This window comes from Protopterus annectens, chromosome 8.part1 (genome assembly GCF_019279795.1).
Source record: "Protopterus annectens isolate FY-2018-M chromosome 8.part1, PAN1.0, whole genome shotgun sequence".
Taxonomy (NCBI): Eukaryota; Metazoa; Chordata; order Ceratodontiformes; family Protopteridae; genus Protopterus; species Protopterus annectens.
In genome coordinates, this window is record NC_056742.1 from 101125812 (window position 1) to 101150254 (window position 24443).

The 24443-nt window shown below is 45.9% G+C and overlaps 1 protein-coding gene across 13 annotated transcripts in view; it reads right to left on the reverse strand.

Moving 5' to 3' along the window:
• Positions 1-24443, reverse strand: part of ZC3H18 (zinc finger CCCH-type containing 18) — a 2225788-nt gene that overhangs the window by 34769 nt on the left and 2166576 nt on the right. For all 13 annotated transcript variants that reach the window (XM_044081724.1, XM_044081723.1, XM_044081715.1 and 10 more), the window contains one exon: positions 13972-14065. In XM_044081724.1, coding sequence (XP_043937659.1) covers positions 13972-14065 — 94 coding nt within the window. The remainder of the gene's footprint in view (positions 1-13971; positions 14066-24443) is intronic.

The window sequence follows — 24443 nt, forward strand, 5'->3', positions numbered from 1 at the left end:
GAATCAGATTTGCAGAGGCCAGAATAGAGTAATGAAGATTACAGTCACACTGAAATTGTCTGCCTTCTGAAGAAATTTGACTAACCCTTTCCTCAATGATCTTGATAAAGACCTGGGGACAAACATGCAGAACAGCCACGATCGGTGGCTGTCCTTTACTAGTGATCAAGGCATAAAAACTGCTGCACCTTGTGCTGGATAGACAATCAAAAAAAAATCACAGCATAGTATGCCTCAGGGGCCAAAACTCTGGGAGACTATGTCCAAATTTAGAGGTTACTCGATGCAAAAGGATGATTCCTGCTCAAACTAACCCCCAGAATGCAGGACTTCCTTGGAATGTGCATGGCAGTCAAAGCTGCTTAGAGGACATCACCCACAGCCAAACTCTCATGCCTCTTAGCACAGGGGACAGGACAGAGTTCCTCTCTGTTTGTTCAGATACCAAACCACTGATGTATTGCCTATTTGGATGGCAGTCACACCCTTGTGGAGAAGGTCTTAGAAGCTCTCCAACAATAGGACTGCCCTCATCTCTATGACACTGACGTGAAGACCGGCCACATACCTCAGTCAGGTACCTTAGACAGTTTTCTCCTAAATACCCCCCCCCCCCATGAAGGGAAGTGACCACCGTGGCCTGGGGATGGGGGGGGGGTACAGCTGTCTACACTTACCATAAATGTAGATGTTGAGTGTATTCACTGTTGCAGTCATCACATTTGGGTTATCCGCCTGCAGGTAGCCCTCAGCCGGCCTGAATACCAGAGTCTTCGGATTTCTGTGCCGGATGCTGTCACTTCTTCCATGACGTCAGGTCGTCAGGGGTATTAAACATGCAGCCGACACCATTACATCAGTTTTTCTTGCCCCAGATGTCAGGTGCCCCCACAATAGAAAGCAATTATATGGTATGGAACATGCCCAGCAAAATGCAAATACACGTGATATGATATATGCCAAAGAAGAAGGAAAGGTAAAAGTCAAGAGGAGTCAGGGGGCTGGAGGGAGGGTAACCAGGACTGCAAAAGTGAATACACTTGAACATCTACATTTATGGTAAGTGTACACAACTGCACTATGTTCTTCGTGTTTCACTGCTGCAGTCATCCCATTTAAGTTGGTTCCCAAAGCTAAGGAAGGGTGGAGGTAGTTAAAGAGCATTACAGCCAGCAATCAGGCCCTGTAAGACAGCTGTAAATCCAGCTCTGGATTTAGAAAAGATAGGCAGGTGGTAATGCTTGGTGAAAGTATGTACAGAGCTCCAGGTAGCAGCTTCCAGGATGTCCCTGGTAGGGACTCCTCTGAGAAATGCCATAGAGGTAGATGCAGCCCTGGTGGAATGTGATCTTATCCCCTGTGGGGTAGGTTTTCCATGGTGCTTGTAGCAGAAATTAATGCAATGGGCTATTCATTTGGAAATGGTTTGCTTTGAAATGGCCTTCGCCTCTGCCCCTGCAGCAAAGCTAACTAGCAGCTGGTCAGATTTTCTGAGAAGCTTAGTACTCCAAATATAATCTAAGCTGTCTGTGCATGTCCAGAGAATGCAGTATCCTTTCCCCTTTATTTTGAGGATTAGGGAAAAAAGTAGCCAAATGAATGGACTGGTTTAAAGCCACACTAGACACCACCTTGGGCATAAAGGATGAGTTAGTCTTGAGGGAAACCCTGTCTGCATGGAAGATAATGAAGGGTTCCACTGCCAAGAGGGCCTGCAGTTCAGACACTCTTCTTGCTGAAGTGATGGCTAGAAATAATGCTGTTTTCCAAGAAAGGAATTTCAACTCTGCTGTAGCAACTGGTTCAAAGGGGAGGAAGAGTGAGCTTTTCCAATACAAAGTTAAGGTCCCAAGCTGGAGTGGGAGCTCTCCTGGGGGGTCTTAAAATTTTGGCCCCTCTAAGGAATTGTTTTAGCAGGGGATGAGAGAAGAGGGGTAGCTCAGTATTATAATGTGCTGAAATGGCATTGGCATGAATCGTAATTGAAGAGAAAGATAGGCCCTTGTGGAGCATATCTGTTAAATAATCTAGAATATGAGGTAAGCTGAGCACCGTTGTGCCCATCCTCTGAGCCAGGCTCCTGGAACAGCATCTTTTCCACTTTTCTGAATAGGATTTTCTAGTACTAGACCTCTTTGCCTCAAGAATGACATCCAGCACCTGCTTACTGAGGGTTGCTAGAGGTGAACTCAGGGGATTAGCCAGGCTGCAAGGTTCAGGGTTTGCAGGTGAGGGTGCAGAATCTGGCCCGCCTGCTGGTATAGCAGGGAAGGGGTCTAAGGCAGGTGCCATGGTTGTAGCACTGTCAGACTGCGCAAAAGGGGATACCAGTGCTGGTGTGGTCAGTCTGGTGCAATCAGTATTGTCCCTGGCTTGTCCTGTTTGATCTTTAGTAGAACCTTCGAGAGGAGAGGCAGAGGGGGGAAAGGCATAAACGAAGAGGCTTTCTCAGGTAAAGGACAGGGAATCCACTTTTCAAGCTTGACTCTGGGGAGTTCTGGTGCAGAATTTGTTCAATGGGGAGTTCTGAGGGGAGGCAAACAGGTCTACCTCTGGTGTCCCCCATTTGTTCTTCAAGAACTTGAATATTTTGGGTTCCAGTTTCCATTCGTGTGGGTCCATGAGATTTCTGCTTAAGTCGTCTGTCAGTGAATTTAGTTTGCCTGGCAGGAATTGAGCTTGTAGGTTCATTTGGTAGCTCAAGGCTGAGATCCTCAGAGCCATGGCTAGTCTGCAGAGTGGGTAGGAATGGGTTCTCCCTGCTTGTTTATGTACCACAACTGTGGTATTGTCGGTCTTTACCAACAGTTGTCCTGAAAGAATAAGGTCTTTAAAGGCTGCCAGAGCATTCTGTACAGCTAACATTTCTTTTTGATTGACATGCAGGTGCATCTGTTCTGGGTTCCATTTGCCCTGAATGCACTGCCCTGCCATGTAAGCCCCCCATGCATAGTCTGATGCATCTGTTGTTAGGGTTTGGGCAGAAGGGGGTACAGTGAAAGGGAGTCCCTTGTAGTAGCAGGCCTCTGCCCACCAAAGAAACTCTGCCCTTAGACAAGGAATGATAGGAATCATTGTTTCCAGGTCCTGAGAATGTTGACACCATAGACATTGTAGATACCATTGAAGTTTCCTCATATGCAGTCTTGCATATGGAATTAGAATGCAAGAGGCCATGAACCCCAGGGCTTGCAGGATTTTCCTTGCAGATAGCTGGATTTTTGTGGCCAATAGTTTGAAGTAGGTTGTCAAATAAACTTGTTTCTCTGGAGTGAGGAATGCCATCTGGGAAGTTGTGTTCAAGCTTGCTCCTAGGAATACAATCCGTTGGCGGGGTAATAGGTATGATTTATTTTTGCTGATGGTGTACCCCAGTGAGGTTAGAAGTCTCTTTACAAATGCCAAGTGTTGTAATAGCAAGTCCTGACTCTCTGCCTGAATCAGGCAATCATCCAAGTATGGGTAAATCTGAATATTTCTCTGCCTGCAAAATGCAATGGCTGGAGCTAGGCACTCTGTGAATACCCTGGGCGCAGTAGACAAGCCAAAGGGAAGTGCAAAGAACTGGCAGTGTATGTAGGTATTTTCTGCAGGATTCCCTTATTGGGATGTGCAGTTAAGCTTCTTTTAGGTCTAGGGTTGCCAGCCAGGCATCCTTGGCTAGCATAGGAAGAAGCTGTTGAAGAGTTAGCATTTTGAATTTTGGAACCTCCAGAAAGGTGTTGAGAATAGACAGGTCCCGGATAGGACGCCAGGAGTTTTCTTTTCTGGGAACCAGGAACAGTCTTGAATAAAAACCTTGTCCCCTTTGTTCTGCTCGGACAGGTTGAATGGCTCTGAAACTGAGGAGAGAGCGAGCACTTGTTTTTGGACCTCCACCCACTGGTTTGGGGGGAGGTCTGGCCATCCACTTGGGGTTGGGAGTGAGTGGAAGTGGAATCTGTATCCTAGGGAAACTATGTTTAAAACCCATTTGTCTTAGGTAACGAGTTCCCAGTTTTTTGCATGCAGGACAAGCTTTCCTCTTAAGGGATCAAGTAGTTGAGCAAGGCTTGGAAAAGTTAAGGATAAGTCATTGTGCCACTTTTCAATATGGGGTGGCTTACTACTCCCTGCTTTGGAAGTGGGAGCCCCCCACTGCTTAGATCTGTGCATAGCCTGAGACTGAAGTTTTGGTGGTCTGCTGCTCCTGGGTTTGGACTGAGAAGGCCTGGAAAGGACCAGTTCTTTGAAGGCCAATGCCTACTGAATCTAGGTGGCTGTACTTGTAAGAAATCTTTAACAGTTGGCATAGATTTAGCTTCTTCCTCCATCCTTTTCAGGACAACTTCTGCTTTGTTGCCAATAAAGCACTCTTGGTTTATGAGTGCATCCAGTAACTTAGCTTTAACATGATCTGGCAAGTTTTGTTCCTTAAGCCATGCATGCCATCTAAGTACAGACCCAGTGACAGCAGCCCTGCAAGATGCTTCTAAAGCAACAAAACCACATTGCAAAGTATGTTTACCAACTTGGTAAGTAGAAGGCATTAACTCTTGTAAATCTGTGTTCAGCACAGTCAGGAATCACCATAATTTTCTGTTTAAGTAGTCCCATAACATGCTGCTGATACTTTAACATATGAAACTGTCAATTTAAAGTCCTAATGGCCAAAGCAGCAGAAGTGTATACCTTCTTACCCCATCTGTCTAAAGCTCTAGAGTCCCTATCAGAAGGGGTAGAGTTTTTGGCAGTACTGGCCTTAATGCCTTTTGGTCCTTGGGAAATTGTCCCTGGATCCACAGTAGGATTCCTGAAGAGGAATTTGTGAGAGTCAGGTACTCTGTAGTACCGGTCAGGTTTCCTGGGAGCTGGAGGCAAAGTGTCTGAGGTAAGGCTGGATTCCAGAACAGGAGGGATAGCTAGAGGCCTGTGCTGAGGCAGGTTTAAAAATTTCATAAGTCTCTTTTTGGACTGAGAATAGTCCTGGCTTTCCCAGCGGAAATGCTCCCCAAGGTTATGCAAGGTTTCACCAAAAGAAAAATCTTTTGGAGGGGAAGCAGAGGGAATGGAATCCTCTGCATCAGAATACTCATAAGTAGATAAGGGTAAATCTTGGTAGCCTGAAGGAACAGAGATATCAGATTCCTGATCAGAAGAATCAGAAAGAAAATCAGTTCTAGGTCTCAGAGGGGGAAGGCTGGCTTCCCCTAATTTAGGTAATAAGGTCTTCAGCCATTCTAATAATTTGTTTTTGAGGCATATAGGCCTGGGAATAGGCTTTGGTCATAATTTTTTTAGGCATAGTGCGAGCTTTAGGCCTGAGGAATTCAGTATTCTTAGCTTGAAACAAAGCAGTCAGCTCAATATAAAAATCGGTAGGCCTGAATACAACCGCAGAAGCCAGTGCCTACACAGTGGTTCCGGACCCATCCAAGGTAGAGACACCCAAAGGTTCCATAGTCGAAGAAGCATCTCGTGGCATACCGGACTCTGAATGGGTCTCAGTAGAGGCCTGTGAATCTGTAGTAGTGGGTATCAGGGGCTGTTGAAAGTGCCTCACTGAGTACCGGCAGACTGGCGACATTTAAATATTACTATAATTCAGTTAGAAAGTTAATAGAAAGTAAAGTTGTGTATACTTAACATAAATTCAGATGTTTGAGTGTATTCACCGTTGCAGTCATATCCGATGGGAATTCCTACCACAGAAGCCCTTGGCTGGCCTGAATACAAGAGAATTTTCTCCTCCAACTGAAGCCAGTGGACACCCTAACCAACGTCAAGACATTTGGGTATAAAGGGAATCAACAGGCACCATAACCTCAGTACTTTCCTGGCCCCAACAGAAAGGGGCCTCATAACAGGTCCCCAAGGTCAAGGGTCTAAGCTCAGAAAAACCATGGTATGTACAGAGGAGGAAAAGGAAACGACCGGGAACTAGAGGAGAATAACCACCCCAGTCCCATGGGGCAAGAGGGGAAGGAAGAAGGAAAAAACTACTGTAATAGTGAATACACTAGAACATCTACATTTATGGCAAGTGTACACAACTGTACTATGTTCTTCATGTTTCACTGTTGCAGTCATAGCTGACGGGATGACCAAAGCTGAAGAGAGGATGGATGAAAAGATTAATGTAAGGAAAGGATGCCCTGCAAGACAGTAGTAGCAAATGCCACTCTGTACTTGGAGAAGATTGGAAAGTGATAATATTTTGTGAAGGTATGCACAGAGGACCAAGTAGCGGCTTCCAAAATGTCCTTAGTGGCCACCCCTTTTAGAAAAGCAGTAGATGTAACAATAGCTCTACTGCAGTGTGACCTCACAGGATCTGGAGACTTCTTTTGAGGACAAAACAGGATACAGTGGGAGATCCATTTGCAGTTAGTTTAGAAACTGGTCTATTCTCAGAGCTGCAGGTAAAGGCCACAAAAAGCTGGTCAGACTACGTGACATTCTTTGTTCCATCCAATTAATTATGCAGTTCCCTATACACATGCAAAGTATGGAGGATTCTTTCCCCCTTGCTTTGAGGGTTAGGAAAGAAGGAATGCAAATTGTCAGGTTTAAAGATATTTCTGTAACCACTTTAGGCAAAGGGAAGGCTTGGTCCTACGAGAAACTCTGCATGGGTGGAGAGTGAGGAAGAGTTCCATGCACATAGATTCATAGCAGGACACCAGGCTAACGGACGTAGAGTCCCTTACAAACCTAGCCACATTTATCCTGAGTTGCCCCAACTGGTGCTGGTTAGGTGAGTGAAGTTTGGAGAGTTAAGGGTCTATGGTGGTTAACACAGACTTCCTCTGTCCAGGAGGGACATGGGCACCACCCCAGGCATGAATTTGTGGTCATCCATCCATTAATCTAGACTGCATTTGTGTAGGGTCAGGGAGGGTCTCTGTTTCAAATGAATTGGGAGCTTGTTCCAAAAGAAGTGACAGTCTCTGGGAGATGCATCTTTCTCTCCAGCATGACCTGTTCATGTCAAAGGCTAGGTTAAGATCCCTGAAGCGAGTGACCCTCCTGCAGCCTGATTTACAAATGTGTATCACTTCCATCAGGGTGAGGTCAGAGACTGCCCTGAAACCAGACACAGGTCACCCCTTAGCAACCTGTAGGAGACAGAATACAGTGACACAAATTTTAGCCTTTCCGCACAAGACTTGTTTTATATAACCCTGTAATTTCTTGGTGAGAAACCTCTGTGGTCTCTCCAATTGTTTCAGGTGTCTGGTGAGGTAAATGCAAAAGGGAGCACTGTACTTAATTACTGGTCTGATGAGGGCTGAGTATAATTGAATTATACTCAGCCATCGTCAAACAGTACAGTTTTGTGCCTACCATAAATGTAGATGTTCAAGTGCTCATACAGCTGCAGTCATAACAGATGGGTTATCCTGCCGTCAGGCAGGTCCTCGGTCGGCCGAATTCCAAAGACTAGGTCCGGCGTCGGTTGTCGTCGCTTCTTCCCTGACGTCAGTGCGGCAGGGGTACAAAAGAGGCTGCCGACGCCATTTTCTTCAGTTTTTCTTGCCCCAGATGTCAAGTGCCCCCAGAAGGAAGGCAAACATAATGTTATGCAAAGATGCAATGTTGATAAATCAGAAACAGTAGTTTCAAGCAAATACACCATAAAAGAATACCCCAAAAAGGTTGTATGAAAAGTGTTTGTCATAAGGCCTGTCCTAAGAGGGGATGGAGGGAGAGCAACCTGGACTGCAGCTGTATGAGCACTCGAACATCTACATTTATGGTAGGTACAAAACTGTACTATGTTCATCGTGCATACAGCTGCAGTCATAACAGATGGGTAGAATCCCAAAGCTAAGTAAGGGTGGTAGGCACTAAGTGGAACTAGGAGGGGCTAGGATGCCCTGCAGGACTGCTGTGGCAAATCCCGCTCTAGATTCTGAGTATAGTGGGAGGTGATAGTGCTTGGAGAAAGTGTGCACTAAACTCCAGGTGGCTGCTTCCAAAATGTCCTTGGCAGGGACCCCCCTGAGGAAGGCTGCAGAGGTAGCTGTGGCCCTGGTGGAGTGGGATCTGATGCATGCAGGCACAGTTTTTCCATGAAATGAGTAACAAAAGTGTATGCAGTGGGCTATCCATTTTGAAATTGTCTGTTTGGAAATAGCCTTTCCTTGAGCACCTGCAGCATAGGACACAAAGAGTTGCTCAGATTTCCTGAATGGCTTTGTCCTGGTCCAAGTAGTAACGAAGTTGTCTGTGAATGTCCAAGGAATGTAGTAGTCTTTCCCCTTTGTTTTGTGGATTAGGATAAAAGTTAGGTAAGTGGATAGTCTGATTCAAAGCTACACTGGATACTACCTTTGGCATAAAGGTAGGGTTGGTTCGTAAGGAAACTCAGTCCTGATGGAAAATGATGAATGGTTGCACAGCCATGAGGGCCTGTAGTTCCGAAACCCTGCGAGCTGAGGTGATAGCCAGAAGAAAGGCTGTTTTCCACGACAAGTACTGTAACTCTGATGAAGAAGCTGGCTCGAAGGGAGGAAGGGTCAGCTTTTCCAATACGAAGTTGGGGTCCCAAGCAGGGACTGGTGGTTTCCTTGGGGGTTTTATATTCTTTGTCCCTCTGAGGAATTGCCTTAAGAGAGGATGAGAGAATAAAGGAGGATCTGTGTTGTATTGTGCAGAAATGACTGAAGCGTGGATCTTGATGGAGGAGAAGGAAAGTCCATTGTTTAACATCTCGGCTAGGTACTGTAAAATTTGAGGTATGTTTATTACCCAAGGATTCTGTCCCTTTTCTTGATTCCAGGCACAAAATCATTTCCATCTGGCGGAGTAGGCCTTTCTAGTAGAAGGTCTTCTGGCCTCCAAGATGACATCCTGCACCTCCTTGGAGAGGAGAAACTGTTGGGAAATCAAGGAATTCTCCATGCAGCTAGATTTAGAGAATTGAGATGGATGTGAAGAGTTTTGTAGTTGTGCTGGGACAACAGAAGAGGGACTAGAGGCAGGATCCATGGTGGGGAATGTGTCAGGCTCTTCAGGATCGGATACCAGTGTTGTCTTGGCCAGTCTGGAGCAACAAGAATAATTTTTGGCCTCTCTGCTCTGGCTTTTAATAGAACTTTGGGCAGAAGAGGAAGAGGCGGGAAGGCATAGACTGTCAATGTTGCCCAAGTGAAGGAAAGTGCGTCCACTTTCCAGGCCTGTGGATGATAGGTCCTTGAACAAAATTTTTTCAACTGGTAATTTCTGTGGGTAGCAAAGAGATCTATGTCTGGCTGTCCCCATGCCTGAGTTATCTTTGTGAAAACTTGAGGATGCAACTTCCATTCGTGTGGATCTGTCATATTTCTGCTTAGGTTGTCTGCCAGTGTTTTCCTTCCCTGGCAGGAATTGTGCCTGTAGTTGAATTTGCAATTCCAGTGCTGTGTTCCATAGGGTCATGGCTTGCCTGCACAGGGGGTATGAATGAGTTTATGTACTACATCACTGTGGTGTTCTGTCCTTATCAATAGCTGGCCTGGATGCAGTAGGTCTTTGAAGGTCATAATAGCCTTTTGCAGGGCTAGCATTTCCTTCTGGTTGATGTGAAGGTGCTTCTCTTTTCGGGTCCATTTTCCCTGAATGCACTGATCTGTCATGTGTGCTCCCCAGGCGTAGTCTGAGGCGTTTGTTGTGATGATTTGAGTTGCTTGAGGTACACAGAAAGGAAGACCTGTGTTTCTTTGGCAAGCTTGAGCCCACCACATAAATTCCCTTTGAAGGCATGGAATGAGTGGTATAATTGCTTCCAAGCTGTGGCTGTGTTGAGACCATAAGTTTTTTTAAGTACCATTGAAGTTTCCTCATAAGCAGCTTTGCACATGGGATTAGTAGGATGCAAGATGCCATGAATCCCAGAGCCTGCAGGACTTTCCTTGCAGTTAGCCTGGTGTAAGTTGCCATTTTTCTGAAGTATTGAGAGAGTTGCCCTTGCTTGTCTGGCGCGAGGTAGGCCATCTGGGTGGTTGCATCCAAGCTGGCACCCAGGAAAATTATTTGTTGAGAGGGTATTAGTTTTGATTTCTTTTTGTTGACTGTGTATCCCAGGAAGTTCAACAGTTTTATTACAAACGCCAGGTGCTGCAGTAGTATGTCCTTGCTGTCCGCTTGAATCAGGCAGTCGTCCAGATATGGGTAGATTTGTATCTCTTGTAGTCTGCAGAAGGCGATTACTGATGCCAGGCATTTCGTAAACACTCTGGGCGCAGTAGATGAGCCAAAGGGCAATGCAGAGAATTGGTAATGGGTTGAACCTGCAAGAAATCTGAGGTATCTTCTGCAATCTTGTCTGATAGGGACATGCAGGTATGCCTCCTTGAGGTCCAATGTTACCAGCCAAGACTCCTTGCCCAGCATGGGAAGAAGCTGCTGTAATGTGAGCATCTTGAATTTTCGCACCTGTAAGTATGTGTTTAGGATGGATAGGTGTAAGATAGGTCTCCAATCTTTGTCTTTCCTTGGTACCAGGAATAGTCTGGAATAAAACCCTTGACCTTGTTCTTTTGCAGGTACCTCTTGAATTGCTTTCATGTCCACGAGAGCTGAAATTTGTTTTTGTGCCTCTGCCCTTTGATTTTGTGGCAGGTTTGGCATGCCTCTCATTTTTGGAAGGGTGTGAAAGTGGAACCTGTAGCCTCTGTCTATAATGTCCAGAATCCATTTGTCTCTTGTAACAATATGCCAATTTTTTGAGAATAATGTCAGTTTTCCGCCCAAAGGTGCTACCATTAAAGCTTTGCTTGGCAGGTGTAGGGGGAAGTCATTGTGTCTGTTTTCTAAAAGACTGTGATCTGTCTTCTCCACCTCTTGGGGTTGGTGCTTTCCACTGTCTGGCTCTGAAAGATCCTTGAGGTTGCCCTCTACCCCTTGGATGCCTGTATCTGCCCCTTTGAGGTCTGTCCGTGGCTGGAAAGGACCAATGTTTTGAAGGCCAGTTACTGCTGAAACGTGGAGGCTGTACCTGCAGGAAATCTTTCACTGTTTGCATTGATTTCACTTTTTCCTCCATTTTCTTTAGCACCTCCTCAGCTTTAACACCAAACAATACATCTTTTTGAAGAGGTGCATATAATAATTTAGCTTTGACATGATCTGGTAAGGTTTGCTCTTTCAGCCAAGCATGCCTACGTATAACAGACCCCGCAACAGCAGCTCTACATGAGGCCTCTAAAGCATCAAAACCACACTGCAAGGTATTTTTACCCACTTGCTCTGCACCATGCAACAAATCCTGCAACTCTTTTAAATCTGGTTGTTCTGGTTGTGTCATCTTGCTTTTCAGCTGAGATATCAAAAACTGTTGATACTTTAACATATGGAACTGACAGTTTAATGCCCTCATGGTTAAAGTGGCCGAGGTGTACACCTTTTCCCCCCACCTTTCTAAAGCTCTGGAATCTCTCTCTGAAGGTAATAGGTTTTTAGCAGTAGAGGCCTTAATTCCCTTGGGACCCTGTGAAATAGTTTCTGGGCCAGCAGTATGGCTTTTATATAGGAACTGGTGAGAATCAGGAACCCAGTAATACCTGTCTGGTTTAACAGGAGCTGGAGGCAAAGAATCAGGATTAAGGATGGCTTCTGTGTACACATCATCCAATATATCTAAAACAGGAGGGATAGCCAGAGGCCTATGCTGGGGGAGCAGAAGAAATTCCCTGAGCCTTTTCTTGGAATCTAAGTAATCTTGGCCTTCCCAGTGAAAGTGTTCCCTCAATGTATGCAGGGTTTCCCCAAAAGAGAAGTCCTCAGGGGGGGAGACCGAGGGAATAGACTCCTCTGCATCAGAATCTTCGAATGGAGAATAGGCATAATCCTGGTCCTCAGATAGTTCTGAGGTAATAGAAGCTTGATCTGAGGAAGGGTAGTCTTCCTCTAATCTGGGCCTTTTGTCAGAGACCTGATGAGAGTAATCAAATCCTCAGCCATTTTAAGCATCTGTTTTTTAGGCATGGTGCCTTGAGAGGGGGTCTGAGGAACCTGTTTTTTGGTTTTCATGGCTGTTTTAGATTTAGTGAAGGCTTTAATAGAGAAGGAGGAAGGCCTGAAGACCCCTTGAGAAATGGCAGGCCTGTCTAAATTCTGAGTTTCCCCGCCAGGAGTGGCGTCGGTATCTGTAGTAGGAATGGGGGCCGAGGAGCCTGCGACCTCGGGTACTGAAGACACCGGTAATGCATTGTCATCGGTACTCAGGGGCTGCATCGGCGCTTCGCTGAGTACCAGAGAACCGGTAGTCGGCCTTAGCGTGGTTTCAGTAGGTGGTGCGGACCTCGTATGTCGGTCCTTATCCTTGCGTTTTTTGCTCAAAACTGGAGTCGGAGCATCTGACGACATAATATAATTAAATTTTTTGCAAAAAAGTGAAGGGCGAACTCCACCCGACGCTTAATAGTGCGTTTGTTGAATCTAGCACAAAAACGGCAGGCCGAGACGTCGTGGTCTGGGCCTAAGCAAGGTATACAGAAAGAGTGGAAATCCTTATGTGGTATTTGCTTCCCACATGAAATGCAATTATTAACTTTGTCTGACATCGGTCTGAGGCAAGAAAAGTTTCCCCAACAGGGTACTTAGCTTTCGAGAAGACTTCGGCTGAAATACTTTCATAAATCTCAGGAGCTGGCCGACCGGCACTTGCGAACTGCTTCTGCTTTGGGCACCGCGCGGCAAGAAAGACTGAAGAAAATGGCGTCGGCTGCCTCTTTTGTACCCCTGCCGCACTGACGTCAGGGAAGAAGCGACAACAACCGACGCTGGACCTAGACTTTGGAATTCGGCCGACCGAGGATCTGCCTGACGGCAGGATAACCCATCTGTTATGACTGCAGGTGTATGCACGATGAACATCAATAAATGAGTGGCCTGAAGCTCTGAGACCCTTCTAGCTGAAGTAATGGCTAGCAGGAAGGCTGTCTTCCAGGTTGGGAATTTAATGCCAGCAGAGGCCACTGATCGAAAGGTGGGACAGTGAGCGTCTCCAGAATGAAATGTGAGGTCCCATGGGAAAACAGGTGCTTTCCTCAGGGGATCTAATGTCAATAACCCTAAGTAGGGTCTACATAGGGGTACATCTGAAAGTTGTTTGACCTGCAGAAGGCTATCAGTGGGGCTGGGCATTCTGTGAAAACCCTGGGTGCAGCAGAAAAGCTGAAGGGCAAAGCACAGAATTGATAATGCCCCAAACCTACTCTGAGGCTTAAGAACCTCATGTGAGGATTTTCTATAAGAATACAGAGGTATGCATCCTTTAGATCTAAGGTTACCATGAAAGTGCTGGGAGAGATCAATGACTGTTGTCTTTGAAGGGTTAGCATTTTGAATTTTGGTACCTGCATGAATCGGCTGAGCCTTGACAGATCCAGAACTGGCTTTCAGGTACCCTCTATTTTTTCAATGGTTGTTCCCTTTTTTGTATATATTTTACTTGGCAGGTTGGATAATTATGGTGCATGTTTCTTTAAAATGGGGACTATAAATGAAGCACTAGAATGGTGGTGAGACTTTTCAAATGTTCTAATTTGGTGCATTGATAAAGGCTTGGTTAGAGCCGAAACCGGTTTGTACATATAATGGTGTATTGCCATTATATTGAGGATGTTTTTTAACTAAATATATCTTTGTTTAAGCAATCCTACGTGCTGGTTCGTTTTTTTCGATTTCATTGGCTTTCTGGGGCTGTGCACGCTGTCCTGCGTGCGTGAACCTTTTGTTTGGAGTCTTTACGTACTTTGACATATTTACTGTTAAAGTATAAGAAATGCAATCAATACATCTAGTTCAAACAGAGAAAGCAGCTCAAATAGTCCAGTAAGTAGGAAGTTGGAAGCACGACAAAGACAAATGGCATCTTGGAAAATATACCGTGTACTAGTGCTGTAACACACATGGAAGAAATGTTCAAACTAAACAAGTAGCATGTGAAGAATTTCTGTGCGGAAGCAAAAAAAAACAATTCTGTGAAGTGGAACAGTCACTGACCTTTCTGGCTGAACTGGAGGCTGCCTTTGAGTCTGCCCTCTCTGACGATCAGATTTAGGTGATACTGGTCTTGTGGGAGGTCGTCTTTCATGGACTACAAATTTAATGACCATAAAAAAAAATTATCAATCAAAACTGTAAAACCAACAAAAACCTGTTTTAATGTTTACCGTGCTCTGTTCTGCCAATTTTGGGGCATGCAGCTAAACCTATTTAAAGCAAAATCTGCTCTACATTAATACTGCACACAGAAGATACTCTAACAAACTCTGAAAGAGTAATAAAGACAAGTAAGCTCATTCCACTTAACTAGTTAAAACATGAGGCAAAATAAGTTAAACATGAAGTACATGACTCCCTGATAAGACAGACTCCTCTGCGATCAGAGACCATCAAAAACTGCAATCACAAATCAGTGAAATCACAAAAATGAGACAAAGATGTACCTGAACTGCTAGAAGAATTAACTTTAACAGAAACTTATAAGTGTTTTACTATAGCAGTCACAAGAAAAAGCAGTACAGTTAACCAGCCTTGATATGTGACAATTCAGTTGGTGTAGCCTTTTAAAAGATGTCTCCATTACAAAATTTTTCCACTTCTGTAGATAATATTTTTTTCCATTTTGATTTCTTTGTGAATTTTTAGTATGCTAGTAGACAAGAAGTCTCTAAAGGAATTAGATTTGTCTACTTTAAGCTGACTGGTTCAGATATTTGAGATATGGATAAATGATACGACATAAAAACGCTACCCAATAAACAAAGGTCGGTATATACAGTGCAACAAACCACAAGTAATATACCAAACCAAACACAGCTGTAAAAATAATAAAAAAACGTTTATTAGGTAATCTCTTTCGTGCCATCACAATGCACGTTTTCAAACAATTAACAGCAACAACACACATCATTATTTATCATAAAATCAAAACAACCGATTAATGTGGAAATTTATGAGCTTTCAATAACAGCTCTAAAGGTATATCACCATTCAGGCCAGGAAATCCATGAGCCTGAAGGGTGATAATCCATTTAATTTCAGCCACTTCAGCCTTACTTACCATATCACTACCTCTTAAATCACAAGTTAAAACTTGCAAAACTAAAGGTACAGTCATTAAAAGCTGCTACATGTCTATATAAAACACTTGTAACATCTTTATTCATAATGTAAACCTACATGTTTGAGGAGACGTTCCCTAAGTGATTGGTTGGGTTTTACCAACATAAAAACATGTGCAAGCATTACACTGAGCTAAACAAACAAGACTAGTGGTACCAATCAGCATAAAACCTGGGAGAAAATCTATAACTATTAACAGGATATATATATATATATATATATATATATATATATATATATATATATATATATATATATATATGCATACATACATACACACATTAGATATATATATATATATATATATATATATATATATATATATATATATATATATATACATATATGGGTCTAGGAACATGCTCGACTAGCATATGTCTGAATCACAAAACATCGAACACACATACACGAAAGCGCTTAACGTCGAAAAGCACTTCCGTGTATCTGTAGTTCAAAAAAAAAAATCTACCACTTTATTATTCTCACTCTGAGATCGCACTACAGTGGGGAAAAGGGAATTTTCCCTTATCTGCACTGTAGTCCGATCTACGAAACAGGCACATATACACAGAAGTGCTTGTCGATGTTAAGTGCTTTCGTGTGTCTGTGTTTGATGTTTTGTGATTCGGACATATACTAGCTGAGCACGTGTCCGGATCCCATATATATATTCCCAATGTGCCATAACAGTAAGTTATGTACTCACCATAACGTTAGATGTATGTGGTCCACTTCGCCTCACATTCTTCACCTGTGGGTTTGGAGCTGAATGTCGGCTCCGACTCTCCCTATTTACTAGTTCGGAAGTCTTTGATTGGCTGGGCTAAGATGGTATCCCACAATACACTGCTCCACATCCCCAGATCTAGTTTGTTGCCAACAGAAGTATAGTATATATCGTCCCAGCACACACACACCCATAACAATGAGGTCCAACAAATTATCCAAAGGGACTCTGTAATACCAGAAGTACAAGGTGATCCTCCAAATCCTCCAGGCATGGGGGACGGTGGGTGGGGGGGGGGGGAATGAAGAATGTGAGGTGAGATGGACTACATACATCTAACGTTATGGTGAGTACATAACTTACTGATGTTATGTAGTCCTATCTCGCCTACATTCTTCACCTGTGGGACAGCGGCCATAGCACCTACATCCTGGGTGGCTCAATGGAAAACACTCCTGAGCACTGTGGAGCCAAAAGATGATCTGCCCCTGGACACCACATCCAATTTGTAATGGGAAACAAACGTGTGAGGAGAAGCCCATGTTGCAGCCGCACATATATCATCCATCGATAACCTAGCCTGAAAGGCTGTGGAAGTGGAAACTGCTCTGGTAGAGTGTGCTCTGACTGGAAAGGGCAGGCTCTTTCCCCCTGCCTGATAAATAAAGGAAACGCAACCAGCTATCCACCTAGAGATGATGACCTTGGAAACCGCAGACGCCAAGCGATTCTCTGAGAACGAAACGAAGAGCTGGTTTGACTTCCGCCAATCTTTTTTCCTATGTAGATAAAAGCGTAGTTGCCTATGAACATCCAAAAGATGAAACTGATACTCTGCCTTATTGGAGAAGTTGGGGAAGAAGACTGGCAGTTCAATGGACTGATTAATATTAGATAAGGAAGCCACCTTAGGAAGAAAGGATGGATTTGGTCTCAGAGAGACTCTATCTTTATGGAATATCAAATATGGGGGCTTGATTGATAGGGTCTGGATTTCTGATACTCGTCTAGCCGATGTGATAGCTATCAAAAAGGCAGATTTCCATGTAAGAAATTTTAAGTCGCAGGAGGCCGCAGGCTCGAAGGGTGGGAGAGTGAGAGCCTGCAGAACAAAACTGAGGTTCCAGGGCATAACAGGTTGAGATACAGGGGGACGAAAGAGAAGAGTGCTTTTCAGGAATGCTTTACACAGCCTGTGTACCATTAAGCTAGGTTCATAAGCCACATGAAAATTTGAAATAGCTGCCAGCTGAACTTTGATGGTAGCTGAGGCCGACCCTTGGTAGAATAAATGAGACAGAAATTCCAAAACAGAATCAATGGGAGCTGTGTAGGGGTCAATACCTTTGGAATGGGCCCATATCGAGAACCTTTTCCACTTGCTAGAGTAGATCTTCCTAGTGGACGGTTTATGAGAGGACAAAAGAATATGGACCATGTCTGGAGAAAAATCGTGACACCTGACTACGGATGGAAGTGGAGTAGCCAGGCAGTCAGCCGGAGGGTCTCCAGTGAGGGGTGGAGCTGTCCCGACATATATGTCAGCAAGTCTGGACGAGGGTCCAGAGGTCCAAGGAGCATCCACAATGTAAAGTTGAAGGAAGGGGAACCATACTTGTCGAGGCCAGTGTGGCGCGATCAGAATCAATCTGCTTCCCAAGGATAGCGCTTTCTGAATCACCGTCGAGATAAGGGGAAACGGAGGGAAAGCATATAGCAGACCCGAGAGCCAATTGTGTGCAACTACGTCCCTTGGAGATTCCTCCGGTGGGGGGATCAGCGAGAAGTAGCTGCTGCATTTCGCATTGAGGGGACTGGCAAAAAGATCGCAGCAAGGCTGACCCCATCTGCTGAATACGCTGTCCGCCACCTGGCGGTTCAGGGACCACCCATAAGGCATGAGGATCACTCTGCTTAGCCTGTCTGCATTCACATTGGTTTTCCCCGGGATGTGCGTTGCCACCGAAGCCTGTTGGGAAGCTATCACCCAATTCCACATTCTCATGGCCTCCCTGCATAGGGGGTACGAACGGGTTCCTCCTTGCTTGTTGAGATACCACACTACTGACATGTTGTTGGAGTGTATCGCAATAGTCCCTAGAGGGAGGACATCCTGAAGTGCCTGCAACGCTAGGAGCACTGCCCTCATCTCCGGGACATTTATGTGCAAGTCTATCTCGTGCTCCTACCACGTGCCTTGGACCATCCTGCCGAGATAATGACCACCCACCCTATCCGGGAGGCGTCTGTGGTCACTGTGGCTACCGAGGTGGGTGGTACAAAGGGTTTCCCTACTTCTAAGTTGTTGGTGCATAGCCACCAACTGAGGTCCTGCTTGCATTTGCCTATGATTAAGACAGGATGGGATAGTGGTAGTCTTTGGAAGGACCATTGGGTGAATAGGAGCCATTGTAGGATCTTCATATATAACCTCGCTAACGGGACCATCATGATAGTGGACGCCATTGCCCCCAGTAATTGAAGAACTAGCCTTGTCCTCACACGTGTCAGAGGCATCATCGTACGAACCTGTCGTTGCAACCCCGTGATCCTCTCCATTGGTAGGAATGCTCTAAACTGAATAGTGTCCAACTCTGCTCCTATAACTGAGACATGCTGTGAGGGCAGCAAGGCAGATTTTCTTCCAGTTTATTGCAATGCCTAATTGGTGACAAAGATCAATGGCAGTATCTCTGTTTTGAAGAAGAGGATGCTTGGTGGGAGTGGATAGGAGCCAGTCATCCAGGTAAGGAAACACCTGGAATCCTTGACGTCTCATGTGAGCTGTCACCACTGCCATGCACTTGGTGAACACCCTGGGAGCTTTGGTAAGACCAAAGGGCAGGGCTCGAAACTGGAAATGCCTGGCTCCCAGCCGGAAGCGTAGATGACATCTGGATGCTCTGTCCATTTTGATGTGGTAGTAAGCATCCTTCAGGTCGATGGAGCACATCCATACTTCTTTTCCCAACAATGGGAGAATCGATTATAGCGTGACCATCTGGAATTTGGACTTGTGTATGTAATGATAGAGTTGGCTGAGATCCAAAATAGGTCTCAGGTCCCCCGTTCTTTTCAGCACCAAAAAGAATCTCGAGTAAGTCCTTAATCCGATCTGGTCTGGGGGGACTGGTTAGATGACTCCTTTTTCTAGCAGCTGAGAAACCTCTGTTGCTGCTTGATCCCTTTGACTGGGTGGAATGTCTGGGATCTGTTTGACGGGAGGGGGTGTGGAGTGAAATGGGATGGTGTAACCTCCGGCGATTATCCCTAATACCCATCTGTCCTGGGTGATGTTGACCCAGGCTTCCGGATACGGGGAAATCCGACCCCCGACTGGCTCCGCAGAAGCACAGCCAGGCACACCCTCAGAATGAGAGTATGGGGAACCATGAAAGGAATCGCGGTCCCTAGAATTGCGGGGGCCCCCTCTGCCTCTGGGGCTATGTCTCCCTGAATACGACCCCCCTCCCCTGCCTCAGAGTGGGAGGGGGGGTCTCACCCTCTGCGGTAGGAAAAGACCTTTGTGATTTCTTGAACCACACCCCCCCCCCTGCTGAGCCTTGGGATAAGGTCTCGACGGGAGGGAAAAACGGACTCCCACGGCAGACAAGGTCTTTCCCTCTTTCTCGCACCTGGTGAGGATGTCTTTCACTTTGGTCCCGAACAAGGAGGAACCATCAAAGGGGACATCAGTGAAGGAAGACTTAAAGGCCTCCGCTAAGTGACACAGGCGTAGCCAGGCTTGCCTCCTGAGGGCCACCCCTGAGCTAGCCGCCCTACTCGCTCCCTCGGCCGCGTACGAAATCAGTCGCATGGACGAGTTAGCGATGGAATAGAGGGTAGAGAGCTGATCGTTGACAGTCTGAGCCACCGCCTCAGGCACGTTACCTGTTAGAGTATCTCCGAACTCCTTAAGGAGATCTCTCTGGAGCCATGTGAAATGAGACAAATAATTCAGCGACCGCAAGGTAAAGGTCGCTGAAGATGGGGTATGCTTCCCGTACCGATCCACAGGCCTAGACTCCTTGTTAGCAGGATGGACCGAAGAGGAAGACTCAGCAACTTCCTTCTGTGTGGCAACCGCCACCACCATAGCATCTACCGGGACTCCCTTTGTTAAAATTCTTTCTCTTGGGGAGCAGACAAAAATTTGTTGGGGCGTCGAGGGACAGGCTCCACAGAGTCAGGAGTCTCCCACACCCTCCGACAAATAAGGTCCAGGAGCTCGTCGAAGGGTGGAGACACCCAGGAGGCGGAGGGCTGAGCGCCAAAAGCCTTAAGGAATACTGACTCCTCCTCGGAGGGGGTTTTGGAGGGCCAGTCTCCTCTGTTTCAAGATCTCCAGGATATCGGAGAACGAAACGTCCTCAGTGGAAGACTTAGGGGACCCCTCCGATTCCTTGAGGTCAGTATCAGAAGTGAGGGACTCGTCCTGGGAGTCTATGTGCTTCCTCTTGCACAACTTCTTGCTGGGGGGTTCCTCAGGCACAGGCTCTGAGGGCCCCTCAGAAAGAAGGGGACCACTCGTGGGGGTATCCTTAGGCCCTGGCGCTCTGCTATCCAAGGATAGGTGGGTGTCAGAAGCTCTCGCCTGTGTTGTGGGTGATGGAAGAACCGATCCGAGAGAAGTAGCTGACCTAGCCAGCGCGCTCTGCATAGCCTCGAAGGCGGGACCTCCCGAATCTGAGGGTCGACCGCCTTCCAAGGCCATGACCGGGACCGGAGTCCATGCAGCCGAGGCACCGAGAGGGAGGCTCGGAACCAAAGGGTGTTCAGAGGCATCCCCCTCGGGCCCGACCGAGGAGACCCGGGTCTCGAACCCTGTGGAAGGGACCAACAGGGTCGGAGCCGATGCGGGCACCGATAAACCCCGCTGGGGGATCGGAGCCAGCGCAGGAACGTCCCTCGGAGCGGAGCTTACCGGCTCTGACGACAAGGATGCGCTCGGAGGAGGAATAGCAGGAACAACTATCAGAGCTGGCTCCGGAGCCGACTGGGTCAGAGACGAGAAAAGTTTGGTCAACACCGGCGACTGTAGGAGCCTCTGCACCACCCTATCTACATCCAAATCGGAAAGCCTGGAGGATTTGGAGGAGATGGATGAAGACCTAGACCTCCTATCTGGAGAACCCTGCCTCAAACTTGGCGACCGGCTCCGAATCGGTTCCAATACTATCGGAGTGGATGCAGACTCAGTCGACACAGCTACCTCCTGCGGCCCCGATGCCGGTGGAGCCGAGGAAGCAGACTCGACAATGGTAATTTTACAAGGCGGCTCCGAAGCAATAGATGGAGCCGGAGACCTTTTCTTCGATTTGGAGGATTTAGACTTCGACTGGGAGCTGGGAGCCAAACCTAAATCCTCCTCAAAGGACAGTTTTAGCAGTCCCTTTAGGATCAATTTGTTTTTCCTCTCTTGGTGCACCCGAGGACTAAAAGGCGTGGCAGAAACTGCACAACTCCTGAAGGTGGATGGCTCCAAGACAGTAAACACAGACTGAATGTCCGTCTGTGATGGACATTTTATAGGCACACTTTTTAAAGCCCGAGGGCTTATGCTCTTTCTGTTCCTTAGACATACTAAGTCAACAATTGTAGCAGCCGCTACTGACAAAAGGCGGGAAACCGCTAACACAGAAACCGGATGAACAAGTATAACCAACACCAAGGCACAGGGGAGAACCTCTAAATAAAACGGTTCTCAACTTAAACTAAGTAAAAAGCACCTAAAGACAGCCAGACAAACACCACAATGGAGGACTAGGTCCTCTAATTCAAACGGGCCTAGCCTGAGGGAAGTAAGGGATACCACACACACAAAAACACTCGCAAACTACAAAAAGTAACGCAGCAACAACGCTATGAACAATTCTATTTGTATAAGAACAATTAGCCAAAAATTTCCACAAGAAAAAAGTTTTTTTAGCAATACCTAGCCACAGCCAAGTCAAGACCACGTCCAAGCTCTACAAATGGCAAACGAGATCTGGGGATGTGCAGCAGTGTATTCTGGGATTCCATCTTAGCTCAGCCAATCAAAGACTTTTGAGCTAGTAAACAGGCCGAGTCGGAGCCGACATTTGGCTCCGAACCCACAGATGAAGAATGTAGGCGAGATAGGACTACATAACATCAAGGTTGGCATAGCTATTGGCACAAGCTGCACCCACAGTCATGCCAACATTTTTGTAAATAGACATGATCATTAAAAACAAAAACTTTCTCCAAAACAAGATCTAATACCAAACAAATCATAAGGATTATATCATTAGAATAGTGGCTATGTTTACGTAGAAACAGCCTAACAAATTCTACTCCCTCTAAACTAGGAATAACAGTAAAAACTATACATACATCAAGAGTAACAAAAAACATTGGGAAACATCAAAAACTGTAGTAAAGTCAAATAAAATTTCAAGAAAATTTGTGTAGCCCTCAATATAGACAGAACCTCATCAACCACAGATCTTAACTTGTTTTCAATAAATATACAGAGAGTGGCTCAGTCAGCTACCCAGTACCGGGCACTATTGGTCGTAATGGGGGATTGTGTGCATCTTTATGAACCTTAGGGAGGCCAAGAATAACAGGTAATATTGGTTTATCAACTACTAAGTATTCATACAAGTCGCGATCAATCAGTCTATTCATTAATAAATCATAACGCTCATCGTGTACATCTTGAACCAACCTATTTTACAGCCAGGTTAGTAATCTCAAGATTGCTTGAGCATACCACTAATCTCAGATTTAGTAAGCATACAACGTTTGATGCTATATGAGCATTTATACAGACGTATGGAATCACCTAGTGAAATCCTCTAAAGCCAACTGAGTCCAAATTGGCAACATTTACTAGAGACAATCATAAGGGCTTCTTCACCTATGTCCGTAATCTCAAAGGAAGCACACAGATGTGTTCAGAACTTGTGGTCAAGGGCACCACAAATACAAATGTTGTAGATACAGCCAATCTACTGGCTGACAGATTCAGCAAAAACTTCTCCCCTCTGTCCTCCCCATCAGTAAATCAGGAAATCTCCAGTACCTGTCCCCCACCCCTTATCTCTAGGGAACAGGTCATCACTGCCCTCTCAAAGGCAAAAAATATAGCCTCCATGGGACTTGATAACACCCCAGGCTGCATTCTACATGAACTCAGACATGAACTTGCAATGCCATTAGGCACCCTATTCAACCAAAGCCTGAGTACTGGCTTTGTCCCAGCTGAGTGGAGGACAGCCACTGTCATCATTTTACACAAAGGTGGAGTATCCACCGATCCAGGAAATTATACAGTCATCAGCTTAACTAGCCTGATCTGCAAAGCCATGGAATGGATTATCATGAACCTCATTAACAGGGACACTGGCAACCTCCAAATGCTTGATCCCACTCAGTTTGGCTTTGTCAAGGGGAGATCATGTCTGTTAAATCTGGTCGACTTCTTTGAGACAGTCACCAAAGCCATGGACAAGGGGAAGATGGTGCCCACTGCCTACCTTGACCTGGCCAAAGCTTTCAACACTATTCCTCACTCGGGCATAGTAGATCAACTCTCTCAACTAAACATCAATCCATGTTACCAGATGGGTAGAAAATTGGCTCAATGACAGAACCCCACCTAATCAAAAGAGGGGAAGCCACCTCAAGCTGTAGACCCTTAACGAGCGGCGTACCTGAAGGATCGGTCTTGGGGCCTCTGTTATTCAGGATATACTTCTCTGAGGTGCAGACTAAAACCAGTGGTATACGGCTGACCAAGTTTGCAGATGACTGCAAGCTGGGCGCATTCATCAACTCCCCATGTGATGTGGACGTCCTGCAAGAAAATCTCACCCAAACAAATGACTGGTGCCAGAAACATGGCCTTCAAGCTGAATGGCAAAAAAAATGCATCATCCCCCCCCCCCCCCCTTGGGGAGAGTGACATCCCCACATATTATCACATTAATAACAAAGTCCTAAGTGCACAATCAGTAGTGAGGGATTTCTGCACCCAGGTTGATAGCAACCTGACTTTTGACCCCCATGTTGCTTCTGTTGTACGGAAAGCTTTCTACATGGCCCACCTCATAAGTAAGGGTATCTCATCCAGGGTCAAAGAAGTCAAAATCCCTGTATTCTTCCCTTATAAGGCCAATTATTGAGTACAACACCCCCTTAGGCATGTACCTCCAAAGCACATGCAGCAGCTGGAGACCACAGAGGTTCCTTACCAGGAGAATCCAGGGCCTCAAGCACCTACCCTACACAGATGGGCTAAAAGCCCTGTCCCTCTACTCAGTTTCATACAGACTCCTCAGAGGTGACATGTGTCTGGCATACAAAGCAATCTCAGACCCCACCTTGATGGGACTGCTGCATATCCGCAAGTCAAGCTCCACTTGAGCAACACGTATGCGCAACATCAACCTGGTCTGTGATATCAATAGGACTTGTTGCTGGGACAGATGTGTGCCCCAGAGACTCCTCCCATCTGTGGAACAGACTCCCTCTCCATGTCAAGCAGTGTACCTTATTATCCCTTTTTAAGCGCAACCTAGACAGCTGGATGGAAAAAGTACAGTTTTGTACCTACCACAAATGTAGATGTTCAAGTGTATTCACTGTTGCA